Genomic DNA, 25,215 nt, shown 5'->3' on the forward strand with positions numbered 1-25,215 from the left:
ACTTCTGACCCATCTTTTTCTGGTGTCTGTTTTTCTTTTTCTAATTCTTTTTCAAAAATTATTCCTTCTGTTGTCACTCCTTTCTCATTTATTATTCCTGTTTTTATTTCTCACATTGCACTTCCTTAGGTTTTCTGAAGCTTGTCCTTTTTCTAAACTCAGCCCAACTTTGAGTTAAAAACTTTCTTAGAAGTGATGCAGCTTCAGCGGTTGATGGGCTTACTGGAGAGTTTGGAGAGTAACATGGAGAATCCCATTGTTTTTAGTTTCTGCCTCTTTGTTTTCTGGTTCAACTGGATTTTCTGTTACTTTCTCGGAAGAGGTTTTTCCTTTCATCTCCTCAGCCTGGGTTTTCTCTACAGAGGCAGCAATTTCACTTTGTGTGGCTTTTCCCATTGTCTCTGTCTTGAATTGTTTATAGTCTCCAGTTACATCACTTGACACTTCTATGACCTCTGGCTTTATAGCCAATAGCTGAATAGGTTCAGCTTTATCTGTTTATCCATTTTAACTGTAAATTGGAATCCAACTAATTTAAAAACCTTTTTAAATCCAACATCATTTGATGGAGATACACTAGGTTGATCTTCTTTTTCTTCTGATTCCAGCTATTTATTAGCATCTTCTGGGTCTTTCTGTATCTCATCTTCATTTGACTTTAATTCTTAGTCATTAATTCTTTAATTTCGTTTAATTCTTTAGTCATTTAATTCTGATAGGCTGGTCTTGATATTTTCAGGAGATTCCTCTTCCAGAATTAAATTTGCTGCTTTTGCTTCACCAACTGTAAAAAATATTCAATTATGATAAAAATTTAGCAGTGCCATTATAGTTAGTTAGTTAATTAATTAATTAACTGCACTTAATTACATTGGGGAAATTCAACCATCCCTTATTTTGTTAACCTATAAATTTCCTGGACGTAGGTTCCAATCATGTTGCAACTGTCTGTTGCAAATGTACTAAAGTTAATGAGTATAAATTGATTTCAGTCTCACTTCATTTTTTAAATTATAAATTTTGTATTTATTATAGGAAAAACAGCAATAAGAAAATTTCAATCCATATTTGTTTTATTTGCTTATTGTTTTCTTGAATGCTTATTACCTCATAATTTCCTTAGCTAAGTTTCATCCTTTCTAAAGAAATAAAGTTCATATTACATTTTAAGACACATAGTGCTCAGAACTAAGCTAGAAAGAGTTTTATAGTACAAAATTGTCTTTGTTTTAAAAAGATTTTGAGAAGAATCAGCTTCTTAACTGATTATATGTTTTAGGAGAAAAGGCAGAGTGTCAGTAACAGAACCTAAAACAAAAACACAGATAGTTAGAAATATATATACCGATATGTGTAAAATACAGATAGTTAGAATAGATAGATAGATAGATAGATAGATAGATAGAGTGTGTGTGGTGTGTGTGTGTGTGTGTGTGTGAAGTGTAAATAAAAATGATTTGAAAAGTATATTGGAAATATAATTAAACTATATCTTATTTCTCAAGTTTTGACATAGCAATTTTTCATCATTCCAAATTTGAAGAAGAATATGCCTACTGGTTGTAACTGGTTGCATGGGGGGTAGATATAGGAACTAACAGTATTTTGACTTTTAAAGAATGGGCTTTCTTATGTTCCAAACCCCACTCTGTCAATGATGACATCAACTGACCTTCTAATGATGCAGTAGTATTCCACAGCAGTTGAAAAACAGTTAAAAGACTCAGACAAAGCAAGTCACCTGCAGTCTAGCAATGGCGTAGGATGCAAGACCCCGTTGAAAAGTCTCAGAAAAACAGTAAAGAAATGCTATCAAAAGATGGTAGAAGACCTGGGATCTGTTGTCTCTGCTGTTCTTGTAAATATTGGTAAATATTGTAATAGAAGATTAAGATGTTTTATGTTCATTCCTGAATATTTCTATATGGGTTGAGCTTCAGTGGAAAAGTTTGATAGCAAACTGCTTCCTATTCAGACTGCACTTTGGGGACATTTTTCAATTCAGAAACAAAATGAAATAATTCGTAAAAATGGATCAGGAGACCTGGTACGATGATTATGTTTATATCCCACCTTTAATTTGTCCAAATTATGACAGTATACATAAAGTTCCTGCCTTCTATTTTCCCCAGAACAACTGTCCTGTGATTGAACTAAAAGACTGAGTAGTCCAAAGTCTTCCAACCAACTTTCATGATCTTCAAACTGACTATTTATTAATACATTTTTTTTTAATCACTACCAGTAATGAGGAAAATATTTATTTTGTCAAATGCATCACTCTTATCATTGGGAAAAAATAATGATGCATTTTCCTTTTTTACTAATTCTAATGGAATAAATAACATCACTTCCACAATTATCATGGTGTGGGGCCAACATTGTGGATATGCTGGGGAAAAAAGGAAACTTTGCATCTTACAAATGCTCTGTTATATTTGTTTTTGCCCCACTTAGCATCACTAGTAGAACATCAAATCTGAAAAATAATCCATAGATATTACCCAGTAATGGGCCTTCTTGTCTGCCAAAGGAATGGTACTTATGGTCAGTTTCTGGCAAGGATATAGTTCTTTAATATTTATAAAAATATACTTCCTTTTTAAAATCACAAAAATATCACTTTTAAACATGTTTATCAAAGTCATATTTTATATTTAAAGTGGTTTCATTTTACAGGTAGTTAAGATAAAATTTGCTTTATATATTTGCTTTTATATTTATTGTTAAGTAGACTGTCATGAGAAAAAAGATTAAATTAATTCACTATTGGAACACACAATCCCATGATTCTTACTTGGTTGTGTAAACAATTGTAAGTTAACCTGATCTTTGAAGTAAGATAAAGAACCCATTTTTTATGTTATTTGGAAAATTAAGAAAAAACGTATTTATCTTGATATAAGTGAAGTTTGAGAGCTTTCTTTGTTAATTTCTTTTCTCTTTCTGTTGATTTTTATAACAAAGAATCTTACAAATTACACCATAGAATTTAGAATGGTGTATAAATTTGTCCTTTGGTTTAAAGTTAAGAGATTGTTCTGTCTTTAAAAATTAATTTATTAAATTTTATCTTAGGGGAATCACTCGACATATATCCACATATTCACTGCAGATCAGTAAATCAGGTCCTATTGATATCATTAGATGCAATTTAGAACTACAGCTTTATCTTCCAAAAATATACTCTAAACTTTACACATCAAATAATGACAAGGACATATATAATTATTTCCCAAAACATGTATCCGATTTATTAATTAATTAAAACGTTGGAAATGTTTACAGTCCATCTCAAACTGCCCAAGGAGCTGCTGATACAGTTCTACAGAGGAATTATTGAGTCTGTCATTGGTACCGCTATAACTGTCTGGTTTGATTGTGTAACCCAACAGGACAGACACAGATTTCAGAGGATAATTAGGACTGCAGAAAAAACAATTACTACCACCCTGCCTTCAATTGAGGCACAAGTCAAAAAGAGGGCTGTGAAAATATTTACAGACCCCTCACATGCTAGACAAAACTATTTCAAATCCTTCCCTCAAAACGATGCTATAGAGCACTGCATACCAGAACAACTAGACATAAGGACAGTTTTTCCCCAAACACCATTCAACTCTGCTAAACAAATGATTTCCTCAACACTGTCCAAATTTTTACATAGTCTGCACTACTATTACTATTAATCTTCTCATCACTCCTTATCATCCATCCCCTCCCACTTGTAACTGTATGACTGTAACTTTGTCTCTTGTATCCTTATGATTTATATGGACTGTTTCCTAGTATGATTTGATTGCTTATTGTACCTTATGATTCTTTACTCTTGACGAATGTATCTTTTCTTTAATGTACACTGAGAGCATATTCATCTTCCAGATTCATCATAAGTAACATTTAATATACTTTAGCAACCAAGTAATCATCATAAATTTTTATCCAGTTCAAATTTAATTCTTGTGAAAACAAAATTATTTTAGCAAATTTAAATCTTTCAAAAATTCTATAATAATTAAACCAGTCACCAAATCCTTCACTTACTAATGGTTCTCTTGTCTTTATCTTGGATTCCTTTTTCAAGTGCCAATAAGTTCTAGCATATTATCCATTTACATCCCAATCACTTTTCTGTTCTATATAGTGCTTCATGAGGTTATAACCAAGGTGGTACTCACTCTTTCAGGTAATCTTCTTTTATATTTCTGCCATACATGCCCATCAATTGCTTAATATGATTTTTAAAATCAGGGTTAACTTTTACTTTGTACTACCACAAACAGGCATGCCACTCAAATCACAAATCGGAGCCTTCAATGTCTAACAATCTTGAGTTTTTTAAAGTTATCCAATCTTTCAACTATATCAAACAAGCATCATAACATAATTAAAATCCAGCAAACCTAGACCACATCTCTCTTTAGAATCCTGTAAGATTCTGTATTTGATTCTTGTTTTTTTATTTTGCGAAATGAATTTAGATATATATTTCTGCCACTGTTTAAAAGAAGAATTTTTAATCAGTATCAGTGTAGTCTGGAATAGAAATAACACTAGGCAATACATTTAATTACTGAAATTCTTCCATTAATGACAATTCTAGTTGTGTCTGTTTAAATCCGACTTGATCTCCTTCCATATTTTTAGTTTTTAATATAACTTAGAATTTTCATTTGTAAGAATCACCCCCAAATATTTTACCTATTTTAAACCTAAAGTCCCAGTTCAAATTATCAAACATTTTTTCTGCATTTGGAAAAAATAGTGCAACCTGTTTGTCGCTGGTTGTTGTAAATGTTCAGTTACATTCAAGATTACTCTTACATTGTCTTTTAGTTGTCTTTTACGTAAAAAAATGCTGGTCTTTATGTATGCAATCCTGTAAAACTTAAAAGTCTTTCGGCTAAGATAGATGTGAAACATTTGTAAATGTTATTAAGAAGAGAAATTGTTAACTCTGTAATTCTTCAGAGGTTAGGTCCAGTTCTTCTTTAGGTATTAAAGAGATTAACAACCTGGTTTAAAATTGCACCTGCTGCATTGCCTTAGCAATTGTTCACTGTTATGACTGACAAGGACACTGCAGAGCTTCCTCTACTATCTTCTCCACTCATCTCACCGGGTCCCCACAGGCCATTGACCTATTCCCAATCTGGCAACTCAGCCACGCAAGGGATCCTAAAGCCAGGCAGAAGTTACTAGTGCACAGAGGGCTGTTATAGCCAGGCCAGTGCTATGGGATAAAAGGCGATGCGAGGCTCACTTTCTTACAGAAGCCACCTCATGGCAACCATGTCCTATTCTGTAAGCAGGCACTATTCTCGCAAGCCTGTAGGAGGCTGTTTTTTTTAAAAAAAGAGGTTTTGTTTGTGGAGTTTAAAAGTGGCCCTCACCCACCAGAGGCTCACAAGAATAGTAACCTATTTGCAGAATAACGCAAGGTGGCCGTGAGGCAGCCTCTGTAAAAATAGCTGAGCCTCGCATCATTTAGGCCAGGTGCCTCTGTAAAAACACGAAGATAAATTGTGTGCTGCTTAGTCCTGGAGCTGGCTGAGGAATAGGCCAAATCTGTCAAGTCCCTTAGGTGGCTGGATGGAAAGCAGGCCGAGGCCTGCCAACTGCAACAGCTCCCCTCATACCAGCAGTTTCTGCTGCCTGGCTTTAGGCTTCCTTTAGTGGCTGGATGGGAAGCAGGCCAAGGCCTACCAACCAACAGCACACTGGTATTTTCTGCTGCCTTGGGAGCAGGCTAAGGCCTGCAGGGACCCTGAGAGGCAAGGAGAAAAACACAGGGCACTTCAAGAGGTGGCAGAGGTCTTGGGAAGCTTTAAATGGTTCTCTAAACCTCTTTGCTGGTGTATGTTGACATGAATAATGATGTGATTCTATGAGTACCTCCTTTAAAAAAAATATAAAATAAAAACTATTTCCCCAACTAAAGTTCTAAGGGCATCCAAAACCCTTCTGCTTAAGCATAGGTGGCAGTACTACAATTACATAGGAATTACTCACCCAAGAAATCACAACACAAGAGTGAATTATTTGAACTTTATTTAATCCGTGAAAATCTACCTTAAAAACAACATAGAAAATCAAAATATAATCCAATACAATCAATTAGAAGAAACTGCAAAAGCTTGGAGTTGAGGCACAAGCTAAAATTTGCAGCCTTGTCTGAAGTATTTTTGAGGCCAAAGCAACACGCTGTATCAAAGCACTATCTGTGAATGGAGACATGCTCCCTGCACCACAACAAATATTCTTTGGGTGCCTTATTTTTTGTTTTGAGACCATCAGTTGCAAGAAGAATGACTGGTTATATGATTTATGCTCTTGACATTGCTTAGAGAAAGGCCATAGTATCTTTTTATAAAAAAAAGTTCCCAAATTAAGCACTTGTTCCTCAGCTTGTACTCAGTAACTATTTACATTGTTATTACCATATTTTATTTAAATGTTTAACTTTACACAACTATTAACAATCTTAGAGCTATAAAGGGAGATATAAAGTCCAGGATTACATAGGTCATGCCACTGCTGTATTTTGTATTATTATTTCACTTGCTGCAGCTTTCACAATAATGGCTTTCCATAAACAGATTATAGTTTGTTTAAATAATTGGTTTCCCATTAGCTGTTAAAATGGTGCTATAAAATTAAAGTGACACCAAAACAAATCTTATTTTGAAGTGGGCTATACATAATAAACATTTCCTAATCAAGTGGGTCACATAAAGAAACTTGATCAGGCAAAAGGGAATTCCAGAAATAGAGGGGAAGGAGAGATCAGTCTTAAACTGGAATTTCAGCAGATCTATTGAAAAAGATACCACAACACAGGAATAAGAGCAGGTGAGTCACATTGCCGGTGCCTCTTCTTTTAGATGACTTAGAGGACCCTTGCTCCCTAAGAAAAATCCACACGTTTGTCTGAAGAAAAATGCTAAATAGTAAGTGACTTGTATATAGGGATTGTAGTTTTATATTTTATTTTTTATTGAAATTAAATAGAGCTATATTTCTTAATAATAAATACATTTGTGCAATTTATACTATCAACTTTCAAAAAAGAAATGTTCTAAGGAACTATAGGTTAACTTGTTCATTGGCTTTTCAAAGATAAAATTAACTTTATGAAATGCCACAAGGTTTTATTATTTAATAAAAGATCTAATGAAAGTGAGAAAGCTAGTGTCTTGCACACAGAACAAAACTTGTAGCTAGGGGAAATGATGTTATAATAAAGTACTGTATAGGCCAATTAATTTTGGGACACTTATTATTGAACATTTTAAATATAAGCAGCTAAATAGACTATCTAATTGAGAGAGCTACAAGCTCTCCTTGTTTCCATCTTCAAGTAAATTAACTTTTCTTAGCTATTCTATCACACTAAGGAATTATGGGACAACAATCCAGAGGTCTAGAAGTAAATACATTTGTGCAATCTATACTATCAACTTTCAGAAAAAATATTCTAAGGAGCCTATAGGTTAACTTATTCATTGGTTTTGAAAGATAAAATTAACTTTATGAAATACCACTCAACTGGAGTGAACACATTATTTCATTATGCTCTTCTATCATGCCTAAGAAAAAGCACATAACAGCATATACACGTTTTTATTGTTTAGTGTTCAAAAGAAAAGTATACACATTTTGGAATGAAGAAGCTACTTTTTGTTGGCATATACTTGAACAGACTGACAATTTTTAAACATTTTGATGAGGTCAATGTGATGTAGAAAAGATCAGACTTTTCCATTGCTCCAACAGAAATGTAGAAGCAAAGAGATCAAACTGAATTTCTGGAGGGATGTTGGCCAGGAAGAAACTACTCATTGCTTGTATGGCCTCTTCTTCCCTTTGGCACCACTTAATAGTTTCTGATGAGGAGACAGGGTTTATTATATCTTGTGTCTTCCCTCACTGATGCATTTAAAACTGAAAAAAGTGCAAAATATTTCCTTATACCAAAATGACTGACTGATCTTTGGGTACCTGGATTCTACTGGGTTTCGTATCAATGAAGATAATCACTGAAACAGAATGATTGAATTAAACATATGCTAAAATAAACAGCCATTTATAATTTAAAAAGAAATTGCTTATATCTTGATATCGACAAATCCAGTATACGACTTTTCTTTTAAAAAAATCAAAGATACCTTCTCACCATAGTCTAAGTGGATTTTTTTTTATACAAAAGGAGTAACATCTTTCACTATTAACTTGCACAAAACAGCCCAATGCAATGTCCATAATGCATGTACAGGATTGCATATTATTGTCATATTTGCCTTTTATAGCCAAGCTATTCTAGATATAATGTAGAATTAACTGTACGAAACACTTGCCGTTCAATATTTTAGCTGAAAAGTAGTATTATTAGCCAAAAGTTATCCTAAGTTATAAAATGTGTATAGTGACCACTAGATGGTGCAGTCATATCAATGATCTTTCTGTTTTATTCCACACTGTGCAGCTCTTAACCGTATGTATTTATAGGTTCCTGGATACATTTCAAATGAAATATAATACAGGTAGGACAATAAACCTGATGGGCCTTGGAAAAAGCTCATTTAGATAGATATGAAGACTATAAAATACAATTTAATTTGACTAGCTATACAGCTTGGTGACTAGAAGATCAAATTCTGAAAGAATATTTTAATGATTATTCAGTTACTGAGCATTTGAAGCCTGCCCATTTTGTGCGTACAACTTATTATGACCTCATATTATAAACTGAACAAAATTGAATTTATTTATTCCAGGCATCCTAAATCTTCTTATAATGCATTTATTTTGAATATGAATGCAAATACAAATGTAAGCCAAATCCTTAAATTATTTTAAAGAAATCACAGTGTATCTCACTGTTCATGAAGTATGAATTAGATTTACAATTTACTAACAGATCAAGAGAAGTTGTATTGTTTGGCAATAACCTGAAATCTATAGCAAATACATCATAAAACATTTATTCTCACATTCCTCCAAGCAAATGGGAAACCAATGTTAAGTTGGTTGGAGCCATCTACGGTTAGTGATAGGTCGTTCATACTACCTCTTGGTCCAAACAAGTGAAATAATTGTCTTTCAATCTTTTACATAGAAAGAAGAAGAAACATAAATAAACAAAAATTAAAATCCAGTTTGAGAAACATTGGTAGAAAGGGAATCTCAAAAGATGCCAACTTCCTTTCCAGATTAAGAGACTGACATCATTTCAACAGAAATACTTCTTGCCCCCATTCAACATCCCACCACAATCTCCTTATCAACAACAAAAATAAAGATAAAAGAATATTGTGAAAGTATTCACAATCAAAACTAAAGGAGGTGGCTCAAGCTCCTGATGGTAACTCAGGATTGTCAGATGACTTCCTCAGAAAAACATCTGAAAGCACGGACATGTTCTCACAGCTAAATCATTGGTCTTCAGCCAGTTTAAGCAGAATCCATCCTTTTCTGCTACCTTCTTTGGCTACTGGTCCCTCCAAATGTAAGAAGCAGTCTTCAACAGAACTGTTGGAACAATAACAAAAAAGAAATCAAGAATGCCTTACAATCAGAGCATCTTAACTAATAATTTACATCAATAGCAAATCACAATATATTAAAGATAAGGACATGAATAATTGTACTTTTGCCAATTACTGTCTAGCAGTACTGTTCAAAGCTACCAGATGCACATAAATTGGAGATGGACATCTTGGCCAAAGACAGACAACTTATGTATGACTATATGAAACTAGTTATTCCCCATTTTGCCCAGGTAACACCACTACTCAGAGAGTAGTGGTCTTCTGGATGCAGCTAAGAGTATTGGCTGTCAACATTAAAACCTTATATGGCTTGGAGAGGAAAGACGTTTGGAGACTTGAAAGTTTTATATTATGAGAAAATGTTTGTGATTGAATCAACATAGCATTTACTCAACGCAACAAGGTGAATGATTATAAACAATGTGTTATCGATTATTCTAATCTTTAATACGTACTTGGGAGTGTAAAACTTTTAGAGTTCATTGGGACTGAAGTGGCTAATTACCCTAAGTAACAATAACAACAAAGGAGCCTAAAAGCTTACAATTCTAAAAGATGAATACATATTTTTAAAACTCTCACAGCATATTCTACAATAAAGAAACAAGCTATTGTTTGTAAATAAAAGGCGCATCTGTTTCTCAATCATTCTTTTCCTCCTGTTCCTCTTCTACTGTTAGATGGGAGCAATTCATATATAATCCACTTCCATGTTTCTGCTTCAAGCATTCTTGTTACATATATGTCACGTTTGAAGAGAATGCTGTAATTGGGACTCTTGCCAGTAAGTCTGATAACCTAGTCCACGCATTCTGTAACTCTAAGAAAACTGTAATGTGAAAATCTCCAATGGCCAAAGCTTTGATAGGTGATGGTTGTCAATATCTAGACTGCAACCTGGAATGAAATGTATGTAACAGATATAAGAATATATATCACCAAGATTGTTGAATGTACAAAAGTAGTTCACAGATTGGCAATAATTGTATTATAATGAAAGAAAAAGGATTGAATTTGTGTAAATATAGTACAAAATTATGAATGTTAGGTGACACTAATGGATGAATGGAAATAAGGCAGGGAACTAAAGAAAATGCAATGGAGGCACCTGGAGATAAATACGATATTATTTGATGGGGAAAAGAGTCACAATTGCAGGTGCAGATGGTATTAAAATGGCATGGCTGCTGTAAAGAAAACACACTAGAAAAATAAAGCAGAGTTGTGGAAATCAGATAACTACAGCAAGTGAAAAACATCTAACACAATTTCTTAGTATGGAAGGCCTTGGAAGCAGTGGGGAAGCAGTGTTTTAATGGCCATGCAACACATTTGGGGAACAAGTTGGGGAAAACTATGCTGAAGTCCCCCCCCCCCCAACTAACTCTGTGGCAAATCTTATTTACTGAAATTAGAACAAGTCCCTCAAGCAGAAATCCAAAATACCATCTTAGGCATTTATTTCTTCCTCATTTCAAATAAATATTTTTAGCATAAATTATTTAGCTATTATGTATTGTTTTCAGAACCAGAAGTATATAAATATATTGCATATATTTTATCTTGTTGATAAAATCTGAAAAGATCTATTTATTTAAGCTACTACAGATGAATTATTTTAGTTAAATACTTACATAAAACCTCAGAATTTTCTGAGTTTTGTCTGAAGTTGAGGACTGTCATCAGATATGGGGTCTTCCTCTTTAGGCATCTCAGGAAATTCTGTTGATTGACTGTAATCTTCTTTTCTCTTCCTCTGAGACTGATGTTCTATTAACTTTTCTTGGTTTTCATCTATAAGCCCAACTTCTAAATCTTTTATTGTTGATTGTTCTGTTTCAAGAGATCCTACTGGATGATCTGCTGAGACAATATTTCCTAGCATGATGTTTTGAGTCTCTGTTGAAACAACTACATCCGCTTTTAATTGAGGCTTTGAATCGTATTTCTTACTTTCTGTTTCATTTAAAATCTCTTTCACAGTTTCAAGATCAGCGTCTGTCTTTCTGGAATTCCAGTTTTCTCTATCTTCAGAAACTATAGAATATGAAGGCATTTCTTTTGCTACTTCAATGGCGTCTTCTGTCTCTGCATTTACAGTTGCTGGCTGAATTTCATGATTTTTCTCTTCTGCCAGAGAAACTTGGTGATCAACTTGTAAAACTTCCTGAATTCCACATTCATTTAAATCCATTAGACACAGTTCACTCTTCTGCTTTAAAGGAGAAATAGCCTCTTCTGATTGTTGAAATTGAGCAACTGCACTAATTTTCTGCACAATTTTGTAACTCTGAGACTCTATTGTTTCAGTTTGAACATATTTTGGAAATTCAGTAGAGGTCAGGACTCCTTCTGAAGTCATCACCTTTTGCTCAGCTTCTTCCTGAGATGAAGATGTTAGAAGCTCCATTTCTGGAGGTGATTGAGATGTACTTGTTTGTGAATGTTCTCTGGTGCATCTTTCTGCTAATTCTTCTGCAAATTCACAAGAGGGTATTTCTTCTGAAGTCATCATCACCTTTTCCTCAGTTTCTACTTCTGATGAAGATTTTGGCATCTCCATTTCTGGAGGGGATCCAGATGTACTCATCTGGAATGCACCTTCTCTGGTGCATTTTTCTGCCGATTCTTCTGAAAATTCAGTACAGGGTATTCCTTCTGAAGTCATCACCACCTTTTCCTCAGTTTCCACTTCTGATGAAGATGTTGGCAGCTCCATTTCTGGAGGAGATCCAGATGTACCCATCTGGAATGCACATTCTCTGGTGCATCTTCCTTCTGATTCTTCTGGAAATTCAGTAGAGGAGATGCATTCTGAAATCATCACTTTTCCCTCAGTTTCTTCTTCGGAGGAATATTTTGGCAGCTCCATTTCTGGAGGAGATCCAGATGCACATGTCTGGAATGCATCTTCTCTGGTACATCTTCCTGCTGATTCTTCTGAAAATTCAGTAGAGGAGATGCATTCTGAAATCATCGACTTTTCCTCAGTTTCTTCTTCAGATAAAGATTTTGGCAGCTCCATTTCTGGAGGGGATCCAGATGCACCTATCTCTGTTGTGCATCTTCCTTCTGTTTCTGCTGGAAATTCAGTAGAGGGGATGCTTTCTGAAAGCATCACCTTTTCCTCAGTTTCTTCTGATGAAAATTTTGGCAGCTCCATTTCTGGAGCAGATCCAGATGCATCTGTCTGGAGTGGACCTTCTCTGGTACATTTCCCTGCTGATTCTTCTAGAACTAAATCTATTTTCTCTGGAAATGCCATTTTATCTGCATCAGGATACAGAACTGCAGCTTCACTTTTCTGCTTTGAAAGAGTCCTGGACTCTTGTTTAAACTGAGCAATTGCATTCTGGATTATTATCTGCACAAGTTTATAAGCCCGAGATTCTATTGTTTCAGGCAGAACATCTTTCTGAAATTCAGTAAAGGGAATTCTTTTTGAAGTCATCACCTCTTCCTCAGTTTCTTTATCAGCTGAAGATGTTAGCACCTCCATTTCTGAAGGGGATCCAGAGTTACTTGTTTGGAGCACACTTTCTCTGGTGCATCTTCCTGATGCTTCTTTTAGCATTGACTCTATTTTTTCTGAAAATGCCACTGGATCAGGATCAGGGTATATAACTACACTCTTCTGCTTTGAGATAGCCATGGACTCTTGTTGAAATTGAGCAACTGCCTTCTGGATTATTATCTGCACAATTTTGTAAGCCTGGGATTCTATTGCTTCAGACTGAACACTTTTTGGAAATTCGGTATAGGGGATTCTTTCTGAAGCCATCATCACTTTTTCCTCAGTTTCTTCATCAGCTGAAGATATTGGCAATTCCATTTCTGGAGGGGATCCGGGTACATTTGTCTGGAGTGCATCTTCCCTGGTGCATTTCCCTGATGATTCTTCTAGCGCTGAATCTATTTTCTCTGAAAACGTCCCTGCATCATGATCAGGATATAGAACTGCAATTTCACTCTTCTGCTTTGAAAGAGCCATGGACTCTTGTTGAACTTGAGCAACTGCATTCTGGATTATTTTCTGTGCAATTTTATAAGCCTGAGACTCTGTGGTTTCAGGTTGAACCTCTTCTGGAAATTCAGTAGAGGGGATTCCTTCTGAAATCATCACATTTTCCTCAGTTTCTTTATCAGCTGAAGATATTGGCAACTCCATTTTTGTTTGTAAACTAGATGAACCTATCTGGAGTACATCTTCCCTGGTGTGTCTTCCTGCTGATTCTTCTAGCCCTGAACCTATTTTCTCTGAAAATGCCACTTTATCAGGATCAGGATACAGAATGGCAGTTTCTCTTTTCTGTTTTGAAAGAGCCATGGAGTCATGTTGAAATTGGGCAACTGCATACTGGATTATTATCTGCACAATTTTGTAAGCCTGAGACTCTGTGGTTTCAGGCAGAACAACTTTTGGAAAGTCAGTAGATGTTGAGACTCCTTCTGAAGTCATCACCCTTTGCTCAGCTTCTTCCTGAGCTGAAGATGTTGGCAGATCCATTTCTGGAGGGGATCCATATGTACCCGTCTCGAATGCACCTTCTGTGGTGCATCTTCCTGCTGATTCTTCTGGAAATTCAGCAGAGGGTATTCCTTCTGAAGTCATCACCACCTTTTCCTCAATTTCTTCTTTTGATGAAGATTTTGGCAGCTCAATTTCTGGAGGCGATCCAGATGTACTCATCTGGAGAGCAGTATCTCTGGTGCATTTCTCTGGTGATTCTTCTAGCACTGAATCTATTTTTTCTGAAAATGCCACTCCATCAGGATACAGAACCGCAGTTTCACTCTTCTCCTTTGAAAGAGCCATTGGCTCTTGTTGAAATTGAACAACTGTACTCTCTTCCTGTGCACTTTTTAAACTCTGAGATTCAATTATTTCAGGCTGAGCATCTTTTGGAAATTCAGTAGAGGAGATTCCTTCTGAAGTTATCACTTTTTGCTCAGTTTCTTCAACAGGTGAAGATGTTGGCAACTCCATTTCTGGAGGGGATTGTGTCTGGATTATACCTTCCCTGGTCCATTTCCCTGGTGATTCTTCTAGCATTGAGTCTATTTTCTCTGAAAATGCCACTTCATCAGGATCAGGATACAGATCTGCAGTTTCACTCTTCTGCTTTGAAAGAACCATGGACTCTTGTTGAAATTGAGCAACTGCATTCTGGATTATTATCTGTGCAATTTTGAAAGCCTGAAGCTCTATTGTTTCAGGCTGAACATCTCTTGGAAAGTCAGTAGAGGAGATTCTTTCTGAAGTTATTACCTTTTCCTCAGTTTCTTCTTCCAATGAAGATGGTGGCAGCTCCATTTCTGAAGGGGATCCAGATGTACCCATCTGGGGTACACCTTCACTAGTGCATCTTCCTACTGATTCTTCTAGTATTGAATCTGTTTTCTCAGAAAATGCCACCTTATCATGATCAAGATACAAAACTGCAGTTTCACTCTTTAAAAGAGCCATGGATTCTTGTTGAAACTGAGTGGCTGCATTCTCAATTATTATTTGTGCAATTTTGTAAGCCTGAAACTCTATTGTTTCAGGCTGAACATTTCTTGGAAAGTCAGTAGAGGGAATTACTTCTGAAGTAATTACCTTGTGCTCAATTTCTTCATCAGATGAAGATTTTGGCAGCTCCATTTCTGGAGAAGATCCAGATGCACCCATTTGGAGTGCATCTCTGGTGCCTATTCCTGCTGATTCTTCTAGCATTGTATCTATTTTCTCTGAAAATGCCATTGTGTCCAGATCAGGACACAGAACTGCAATTTCACTCCTCTGCTTTAACTGAGCAACTGCCTTCTGGATTATTATCTGCACAATTTTGTAAGCCTGAGACATTGTTTCAGGCTGAAGCTCTTTTGGAAATTCAGTAGAGGGGATTCTTTCTGAAGCCATCATCACCTTTTCCTCAGTTTCTTCTTCAGATATTGGCAGCTCCATTTCTGGAGGGGATTCAGGTGCGCCTTCTCTGGTACATCTTCTTGCTGATTCTTCTAGCACTGAATTTATTTTCTCAGAAAATGCCTGTTTATCAGGATCAGGATACAGAATTGCAGTTTCACTGTTCTGCTTTGAAAGAACCATGGACCTTTGCGGAAATTGGGCAAGTGCATTTTGGATTATTATCTGCACAATTTTGTAAACCCGAGACTCAATTGTTTCATGTTGAACATCTTTTGGAAATTCAGTAGAGGGGATTCCTTCTGAAGTCATCAGCTTTTGCTCAGGTTCTTCTTTAGCTGACAATGGCTGAACGGTTACTTCTGTAAGACTCGCACTAATCCCCTTTTCATCAGGCAATTTAATTCTTTCAGCAACACTTTGCAACATATCCTGTGTTTGTTTATTTAATTCTTCCAGATCTTGCTCATTTTCCTCGATCTCTTGCACTGGTGTAGCTATTTCTGTAGTATCAGGAGACTCAGTTAGCCTTGAAACTGCCGAAATCATTTCAGTTGTCTCTTCAGCACAAGACATTTCAGTTGTTTCTTTAGCACAAGATATTTCAGTTGTCTCTTCAATGACTGAAGCTTCTTCCCTAGCTGTAACTGCTTCTGAGGTTAACTCCAGGTCCCCGATTATACTATCACCACTAATATCCTTTCTCATTTGTGGCTCAAGTTTAGTAACCACTACTGTTTCTTCAACAATTCCAGTTCCAGAAAGCTGCTCAGACTGTTCCTCATCATCATTCACATGTTCAGTGGACACAGTCACAGCAGCTGGTATCCAAGATGGTGATCTTTCTTCAATACTTATAATTGCTCTCTCACCTTCTAGCACTGAGACAGCAACGGCATGAACTAATCCTTCAATGACCTGCTGAGTTACTGATGTACTTTCTGACTTTTCTATATTTTGACTTGGAATTTCCTTATCCATATCATCTTGCTCTGATTTTTGAGCTTCAAATTTCTCTTGCTCAGCAGCATCGTACTCTGATAAAGGAACCACAGCTGGGACATCAAAGTCCTCCTCATTTGTTCCTGTCATTTCTTCTCCAGCTTCTAGAACAGGAGCATGCTCTGGTATTCCATCAGACTTTTTCTTCCTACGACCAGGCATTAATTTTTTAAATGAAACCCAGGATTCTTCTTTTCCGGTATCCCCATCTAAGGTGGCATGTTCTAAACTTGGAACTGTGGTGGGTTCATCATTTTTCTCTTCCATCCTTGTTTTCGATTTTCTTCTTGGAGTTACTAGTCTTTTAAAAGATTCCCATGTTGAAATTCCCTCTGTTTCAGATGGGCTTCCTGCTTGCTCTGGTGAAGAACTTCCTTGTCCTTGATCACTTTCATGTGAGTTAGTAAAGATGGTATCATGTACTGCTTCTTTATTTGGTGCACTCTCGTCTAATTTTTGTTCATCTTGAGCAAGTCTTTGTCCAGCTTCTTCATCAGAAGATGAAGATTTTCGGCTTCTTCTCTTTGATGAGCCTACACAGATTAAAGCTTCCCATGATACAGAAGTATCAACTTTTTTCTTGGGCTCATCTGCACTTTTTTCTATTTTTTGTTCCTCACCATTTTCTTTAGTATCTTCCTGTTCGTCATTAGGTCCACTTTCGGTTGTCTTATCAAGTTCTTCTTCTCTGTCACCTTCAGAAAGTCTCCTAACCCGTTTCTTTGGAGTCACCATTTTTTTAAAAGATGCCCAAGGTGTAACACTTTCTCTTTTCTTCTCTGCATCTAAAGGAAACCCTTCTTCAGCTTCAGGCATCTGTGCAGCATCCGGGGCCTTTTCTATAGATTCTGTTATTTCTTCAGGAGAAGAAGCAGAACTCTCTCCCCTTGGGTCATCTGGACTTTCTGCAGTATCAGACAACTGCTGTGCTTCTTCTGCTGCTTCCTCTGGTTTAGCTTCTTTCTTTCCTTTGCGTTTCTTTCTTGACATTTTCTTTAAGCCAGGACCCGTAAAAAGTTTCTTTAAAGGGCTGCCTTGCATCTTGGCTTTTTCTTGAGATGACAGCAATTCTGCCTCACTTGTTATTATGCCTTCTGGGAGTTTGCCTGCTGCAGCATCAAGACTGCTTGGATCGGTTTGGATGAAGTGTTCCTTCGCTATTTCAAGAACTGTTTCTGTGACTTTTAACTGTTCAACGGTGGGCTGTTCTTTCTGAAAGTCATCATTTGTTTCCACTAATTGTTCAAGAATTGGTTGTTCTTTTTTAGTTATTTGGGTTTTTTCTTCTGTCACAACAGCACTAACACCAATATCTATCTCTCTAGGTTTTTCATCAAAAACCTCTGTGGCCAGAGGAGCCCTTGGTTCTATTATTTCAAAAGGTTCCTCAGGCTTTTCTATTGCTACTGGAGACAGTGAATCCAATTGGTTTATTTCTTCTTCAAATACTTTATTTAAAAGTTCTGTTTTTGATTCATGCAATGAAACAACACTTTGCTCTATGCCCATTCGACTTTTTTGTACTCGTTCCAATTTTTCCTTGGACTCCAAGTCAGTCTCCCCTTCCAAGATTATATCCATTTCTTTTATATTTTCAGCCAGTTCTTCTGCTGGTGGTTGCTCCCTGGGAGTAGCAGCTTCTTTCAGGTCGGTTTCTGTTGGAACTTTGACCATTTTTATTTCTTCTGCCCTTTCTTTCTCGCCTTCCATTTTTTCATCACTGGCTTCAAAAGAAATGTCTTTATTTATATTTTCAGCCAGTTCTTCTGCTGATGGCTGCTCACTGGGAGTGCCACTTTCTTTCAGATCAGTTTCTGTTGGAACTTTGACCATTTTTATTTCTCCTTCCCTTTCTTTCTCACCTTCCATTTTTTCATCACTGGCTTCAAAAGAAATGTCTTTATTTATATTTTCAGCCAGTTCTTCTGCTGATGGCTGCTCCGTGGGAGTGCCAGTTTCTTTCAGATCAGTTTCTGCTGGAACTTTGACCATTTTTGTTTCTTCTTTTCTCTCTTTCTCACTTTCCATTTTTTTATCACTGGTTTGGAAAGAAACTTCTGACTCATCTTTTCCTGGTGTCTGTTTTTCTTTTTCTAATTCTTCTTCAACAATTATTACCTCTGTCACTTCTTTCTCCATTTCCTGTTCTTGTTTTTCTTTCTCAGATTGCACTTCTTCTTTAGATCTTCTGAAGCTCGTCCTTTTTCTAAACCCAGCCCAACTCTGAGTAAAAAACTTTCTTAGAGGTGATGCAGTTTCAGCAGTTGATGGGCTTACCGGAGACTCTGCAGATTTAATCCCATTGTTTTTAATTTCTGCCTCTTTGCTTTCTGCTTCAACAGGGCTTTCTGTTACTTTCTCAGATGAGGTTTCTCGTTCCATCTCCTCAACTTGAGTTTCTTCCTCAGTCTTGTCTACAGAGGCAGTGATTTCACTTTGTGTGGCTTCTGCCACTGTCTCTGTCTTGAATTGTTTATAGTCTTCAGCTACATCACGAGACCCTTCTGCGACCTCTGGCTTTACATCCAATAGCTGAACAGGTTCAGCTTTCTCTGTTTTATCCTTTTTAACTGTAAATTTGAATCCAACTAATTTAAAAACCTTTTTAAATCCAACATCATTTGATGGAGATACACTAGGCTGATCTTCTTTTTCTTCTGATTCCAGCTGTTTATTAGAATCTTCTGGGTCTTTCTGGGTCTCATCTTCATTTGACTTGTCATTTAATTCTGGTGGGCTGGTCTTGATATTTTCAGGAGATTCCTCTTCCAGAATTAAATTTGCCGCTTTTGCTTCACCAACTGTAAAAAAAATATACAAAGATGATAAAAATTTAGAAGTGGCATAACAGTTAATTAATTCATTACATAACATTAGAGAAGTGTAATCATACCTTATTTTGTTAACCTATAATTTTTCTGCATGTACATTTCCAATCAAATGTACTAAATTTCATGTATAAATTGATTTAAGTCTCACTTCGTTTTTGAAGTGATACATTTTGTATTTATAATAGAAAAAGACAGCAATAGACATTAATCTTAAGAAAAATTCAATCCAGATTTGTTTTGTTTGCTTATCATTTTTTTTCTTGAATGTTTATTACCTCATAATTTCTTTAGCAAAGTCTCATATTTTCTACAGAAATGAAGTTCAGTTTATGTTTTTAAGACACATAGTACTCGGAACTAAGCTAGAAAGAGTTTTGTAGTATAAAATTGTCTTTGTTTAAAAAAGATTTTGAGAAGAATCAGCTTCTTAACTGATTATATGTTTTAGGAGAAAAAGCAGTGTGTCAGTAATGGAATCCATAACATAAATATGGATATTTAGAAAAATGTAATATATATGTATGTATATGGGAAGTACAAATAAAAGAGATTTTGAAGAGTATATATTGGATATATGGATAAACTATCTTATTTCTCAAGTTTTGACATATTACTCTTATTCCAAATTTTAAGAATATAGTTTAATGATAACTTCCATGAATTTTAATGCAAGCTACGTGTTATGCTTATGCACTCTTCAAAAATGATTCAAAATAAGAGCTTCAGAACTTGTGCAAGTAAAGTCAACTCCTGATATAATTCCTAAAGGAATTAAAATGCTTCTTTTCAGGCTTATATGGAAAAAAGATGGTGTGCTTTAACAAACAGAGAGGTGACTGCAAGGGCTGAAGTACCGTACTTTTTCCAAATCATTTTCAAAGAATGCCCTGTCCTAGTGTATAGGAATGGGCTCTATTTTGTGTTTATAATGAAATTGTGAAGTTGTGCAGTGTCAGAAGCAAGCCAGTGGCATGGCTTATTTTTAACTCATTGTGTAATTGTCTGTAAGTGATCAAATTGTGATTTGGTATACAATTTTTGAACGCCTACTTATTGAACAGATTATTAGTATCCTGAAATGGTATGAATTTTTTGTGTACCATTCCAGTTATATTCCAAGTTTAGGGTTGCAGGGGCACAAATCCCATAATCCCTAACCATGGGCCAAACTCAGTAACAACTAAAATGCTATAAATGACTCTATTTTATTTTAATTTAGAAAATTAAACCTCTACAGGCCTTAACATTTGAATGAACAAACCTATGCAGCATTTTCTGGACTATTGTCAAAAAAACACATTCCTCTAAAATCAGTCACGCTGGATACCATGTGGAATTTTCGGACAAGTATATATCTGAAACATTTTCAAAATATTTCTGTAATTATACTTTTCAACTTGCATGATTAAAATATTGTTTATTGTGAAATCACCATAGTCTAATTTGCAGTATCATTCAGATTAAGCAGGAACATTTTAAATATATTAATTATAAGAAATTCAGTTTATTTTGATACACACACACACACACTAAAAGCATTCTAATGATTAAATTATAACTGAATTGTTTTGCTTCATATATTTCCTCAACATGAACAAACCATAATAAAATTATAATATATGGCATTTTGCCCATCCGGCTTCCAAGTCCAGCCATTCTTGTACGAACTGGGGAGGCGGGGTGTACCTTCAAATCAGTCTTGACTCCTGGCAAACGTTTGGAGAAGTTCCTGCAGTTTTCCCTGGCAAGATTTTGGAAGTGGTTTGCATTTATATCCTTTCTAGAGCTGAGAGTATATGTCTCAGTCTTGCAGCCAACTTTGGACCTAAGGCAGGACTATATTCAAGATTCCCAGTGTCTTAAACACTACATGCACCAAACTGTCTCTCTATCACTGTATGGTATCTTTGAAATATTGTATGTATCTAGACTTTCAGAAAGCATTAAAATTATGCAGTCACTATTTGAAAGCATTACCTTCCCATGCCAAGAAGTAAAACAATAACTTGATTTGAATAACTTCCTATAAATTAACCTTTAGGAGAAATGAAAGCAGAATTAACAATTCAAAAGAGCTTTTAACAGTTGGTCATTATTTTTATTATTAAGCCACTGGTCCCCAAGCTTTTTAGTGAAAACAAAAGTGCCTGGCATCTTGTTTTTACTGAAGATCAACATTTATTTTCTTACCTGAACCAAATCCCTTTTAAAAGCTTTTGTGCTGCTTCATTTCTAATTCCCTGCACTGCAGGTTTTGCAAATTATCTTCAAAGATCTTTCAATAAATAGGCTCTATTTTTTAAATACAATGTAATGAAACATGTTAAGCATTTCCACTTGAATGCAGCTCTGGCCATGGTGATATATCAGTAATGAAAACAGGCGCTAGGTGAACATACTACATGTAAAAGTGATTTGGAGACATTAGAAATTGTTGATAGTGAAATTATGCATGTTTACATTAGTAAACACTCTACATTTCAAATGTCTTGTGGAAAAAGAAAGCTCTCATTCCAGCTCAGCTTTTACAGATGTTTTCAAGATACAAAAAACTAGATTAGTTAATCTAATAACTACTATAGGCTTAATAGCCAAGGCAGATCCAAACTTTACTCATATTGTGCATGGATGTCTATATAAAGGGAAATTAGCTTAAGAAACCTCAACTTCCTTTCTCTGGTTCATATGGTGTTTATGTTCAAGGAATAATCAGGAAATTATATATATGTAAGAATTTAAATATGCAAGCATAGTTTGAAGTTGAAAATACTTTTTAGTGAGCTGCTTTTTATTTAGAAATAACAGATTACAACATTAATGAAAACAGGATCTAAATACTGAAATACATTTCATATTTTAATCTGGTTCAGTCATCATGGCTGAAAAAAGTGAAGCTATGCTTAGTCTGTTTTCCTTTTATACACTGATTTTCCTATTTTGTGTTGGACACATCATTCCCATCCGGCAAATTGTTACTTCATGGTGCAGAATGGAAAAGGGATTATCTGATGTCCTACTTCTCATCTCTTTTCAGCAACTCTTCTGTATATAAAAGGATTAAATCTGATGCAGTCAAAGGCCACTTCCTTTGGACTGTTCATGCTAATTAACCACAGCATTCTCCCAATGGCTTTTAAAGTGTGGTTCCTTTCAATATAGATATATTGATATATATGAAATGCAAATTACTGATATTATGCGCTCTTCCCTTTTTATTTTGTCTGTTGTTCCTGTCTCTTTCTCTGCTTTAACCATTTTTTGCCCCTTTTGCCAGTTAACTGTTGATAAACTGCTGATACCTAATAAACAGCAAGCTAAATTTTTGAATTAAGTGTTAAATTTCTGAATTAAGTGTGTGCTCAGTCTGGTCCGAATAAATGGAAATGATCAGGGATGAGCCGGAGATTACCAGTTTAAGTGGAGATTACCAGTTTATTTATTGCTTTTATATCCTGCCTCTTTAGAAAAACTCAAGGCTTCGAATAATAAAACTAATAGGGAAAACAGAGTTATAATTAAACATAATTGAATTGGAACTACATTAATAAAGAGACAACCAACTATTATAATCATTTCGGCAGATACACGTTTAAATATTAATTGCTCACCTAAATAAAAATGCAAGTAGGAAAATAAAGAAAAAGGAAGCTTGATGGTCCTTGACAAAAGTTTCTAACTATGAATACAGCCACTGAAAACTCATGGTGGTAGCATTAAGTAAAAGCCAAGAGGTCTGGCACGCTAAAAAGAAGCCCAGGAAGACTTGTAACAGAAAAAGAAAAGAAATAAAAAGAAATAAAACCAAATAGTACCTAGCGATGTTGCTCGAGCAAGAGATCACATGCTTCATATAATAAATCCTAATCCCCGAGTTGGTCTATTTGGCCAAGGAAACAAACAAACCAGAAGAATGATGTCAATTTCTCCCACTCCAATGATATATTTCATGGCTAACAGACTCTTCAAACAACTAAACCAACAACTCTATAAACGTACATCACCCAAACGAGTCCACAGAAATTAGTATTGATAAAAGGAGATGGAATAACTCAGTTATAACAGCAAAGGTGTGGCCAAAGGCTGAATGTGGGATGTGTTCACAAACTGCCCGTGTTCAAATTCCAAGTCAAGCTAAAGTGGGAGAAAGCCAGTTTCCATGGTATGACTTTGATCATATATCCCGACCATTTTCAAGGAGAACATCAAAAAATTGTTTTGAAGTCCTGAACCTCCTTGATAGGGAATCAGAGGAACTATGGAATGAACTTAAGAATTTCTTAAGATTAATATGAAAAGAGGCTGCCAAAGGCGTAGGAATAGAAAAACTAAACTGGACATAAGAACAAAGAGTGGAAATTGACATGATGGGAAACCAAAGCCCCAAACACTCAAAGATCACAAGAAGGAACTTAAAAAAAAGAATTTCATACTTGTTAGAACAAGCAAGAAATAGTACTGCCATGATATCTCAACAGTTATCAAAGATGAAAAAGAATGGGGTGGGGGTGGGGAATGAGGAAAGTTTTCCAAAAGATCTCTGAAGTAAAAAGGTAATCCAACTTTGAATATGTATGCAAAACAACATCAATGATAGCTATTAAATCGTTCAGACATGATTTCACAACTAGAGGAATAAACCTGTAGTGTGCTGCTGTCAAGAGGACGCGGCTAAGACACTGAACTTATCAATCAGAAAGGTCGGCAGGTCAAACCCCTAGTGCTGTGTAACGGAGTGAGTTCCTGTTACTTGTCCCAGCTTCTGCAACCTAGCAGTTCGAAAGCATGTAAAAATGAAAGTAGAAAAATAGGAACCACTTTGGTGGGAAGATGATAGTGTTCCATGCGCCTTCATTTAATCATGCCGGCCACATGACCGCAGAGACATCTTCGGACAGTGCTGGCTCTTCAGCTTTGTAACGGAGATGAGCACCACCCCCTAGAGTTGGAAACAACTAGCACATATGTGGGAGGGGAACCTTTATCTTTATGCTGCTGACACTGCTCTGGCAGCTGAAAATGCACATGATCTACAAATTCTAGGAATGAAAATCAAGGAACACCACCTTAGAATTGATCATATTCAAGTGGTAGACAGCTTCTGCCTATTAGGAATCAATCAACAACAAGAGGAACCAGAAGTCAAGTCATATACCACAGACTAAACCAGTCTATATTTTAATATTTTACATTTGAATGTGTACTTCTACAAAACTACATAAAACGTCTAATGTACTTTATTAACAAAATAAACAACAGAGGGCAGCATTTCACTGTTAAATCTTATTTTCATCTCCAAGAATTTACATTATTATACTTTCTTCTTTTTTTGTTTTTCTCAAGGCATTTTATGCATTTCTTTCCTTTGAGAACGTATGTGTTTGCACTGTAATCTTGTTTTTCCCTTTTCTGTTATTTCTTTATTTATTAAAAAAAAAAAAAACACCCCCAGTGCTTGAGCCTGTTGTGAAATTGTTGGTATAGGCCTGTGAGATATTACAATTTGGTTCCAAATCATTGCAATAAAGCCAAGTATTGCAATAAAGCAAGTTGCAGGCACATTTTTGGGGGGAGGGGAAATTGACATGGATAGTCTTGCTCGATGCAGGGTTGGCACAAACCTTCCATTTTCAGAATAAAACAAGATCCAAGATCCAAGATCTACACAATCCAAGTTCTAATTAATAACCAGTTATCTGGATAAATTAAAAAATACTTAAACATTAAAAACAATTTAAAAGCAGAATATGAACATAAATCTAAATCCTAAACAAATAAAAAAGACACTAATCCAGTACAACTTAAAATCAAAACTAAAAGAAATTAGTTATTGACCTGGAGCCAAGCCCAAAATATGCCAGACATATGTAAGTCTTCCACAACTGAATGTAAGTCTTCCACAACTGAAAAGATCCTCTTCATATTG

At 35.6% G+C, this 25,215-nt stretch overlaps 1 protein-coding gene across 2 annotated transcripts in view; it reads right to left on the reverse strand.

The window, feature by feature from the left end:
- Positions 1-6,034: 6,034 nt before the first annotated feature.
- The window catches only part of AKAP12 (A-kinase anchoring protein 12), a 53,028-nt gene continuing 33,847 nt past the window's right edge, over positions 6,035-25,215 (reverse strand). Inside the window, exons 3-5 of one of the 2 annotated variants that reach the window (XM_087939490.1) lie at positions 12,753-19,262; positions 11,186-12,599; positions 6,035-9,531 (exon numbers count right to left, since the gene is read on the reverse strand). In XM_087939490.1, coding sequence (XP_087795616.1) covers positions 11,194-12,599; positions 12,753-19,262 — 7,916 coding nt within the window. In that variant the 3' untranslated portion in view covers positions 6,035-9,531; positions 11,186-11,193. Of the gene's footprint in view, positions 9,532-11,185; positions 19,263-25,215 lie in introns of both variants that reach the window. The other variant, XM_087939483.1, reaches the window with a different exon arrangement.

This window comes from Pseudonaja textilis, chromosome 1 (assembly GCF_049901715.1).
Source record: "Pseudonaja textilis isolate UNSWEBS1 chromosome 1, rPseTex1.2, whole genome shotgun sequence".
In the NCBI taxonomy this organism is placed as follows: domain Eukaryota; kingdom Metazoa; phylum Chordata; class Lepidosauria; order Squamata; family Elapidae; genus Pseudonaja; species Pseudonaja textilis.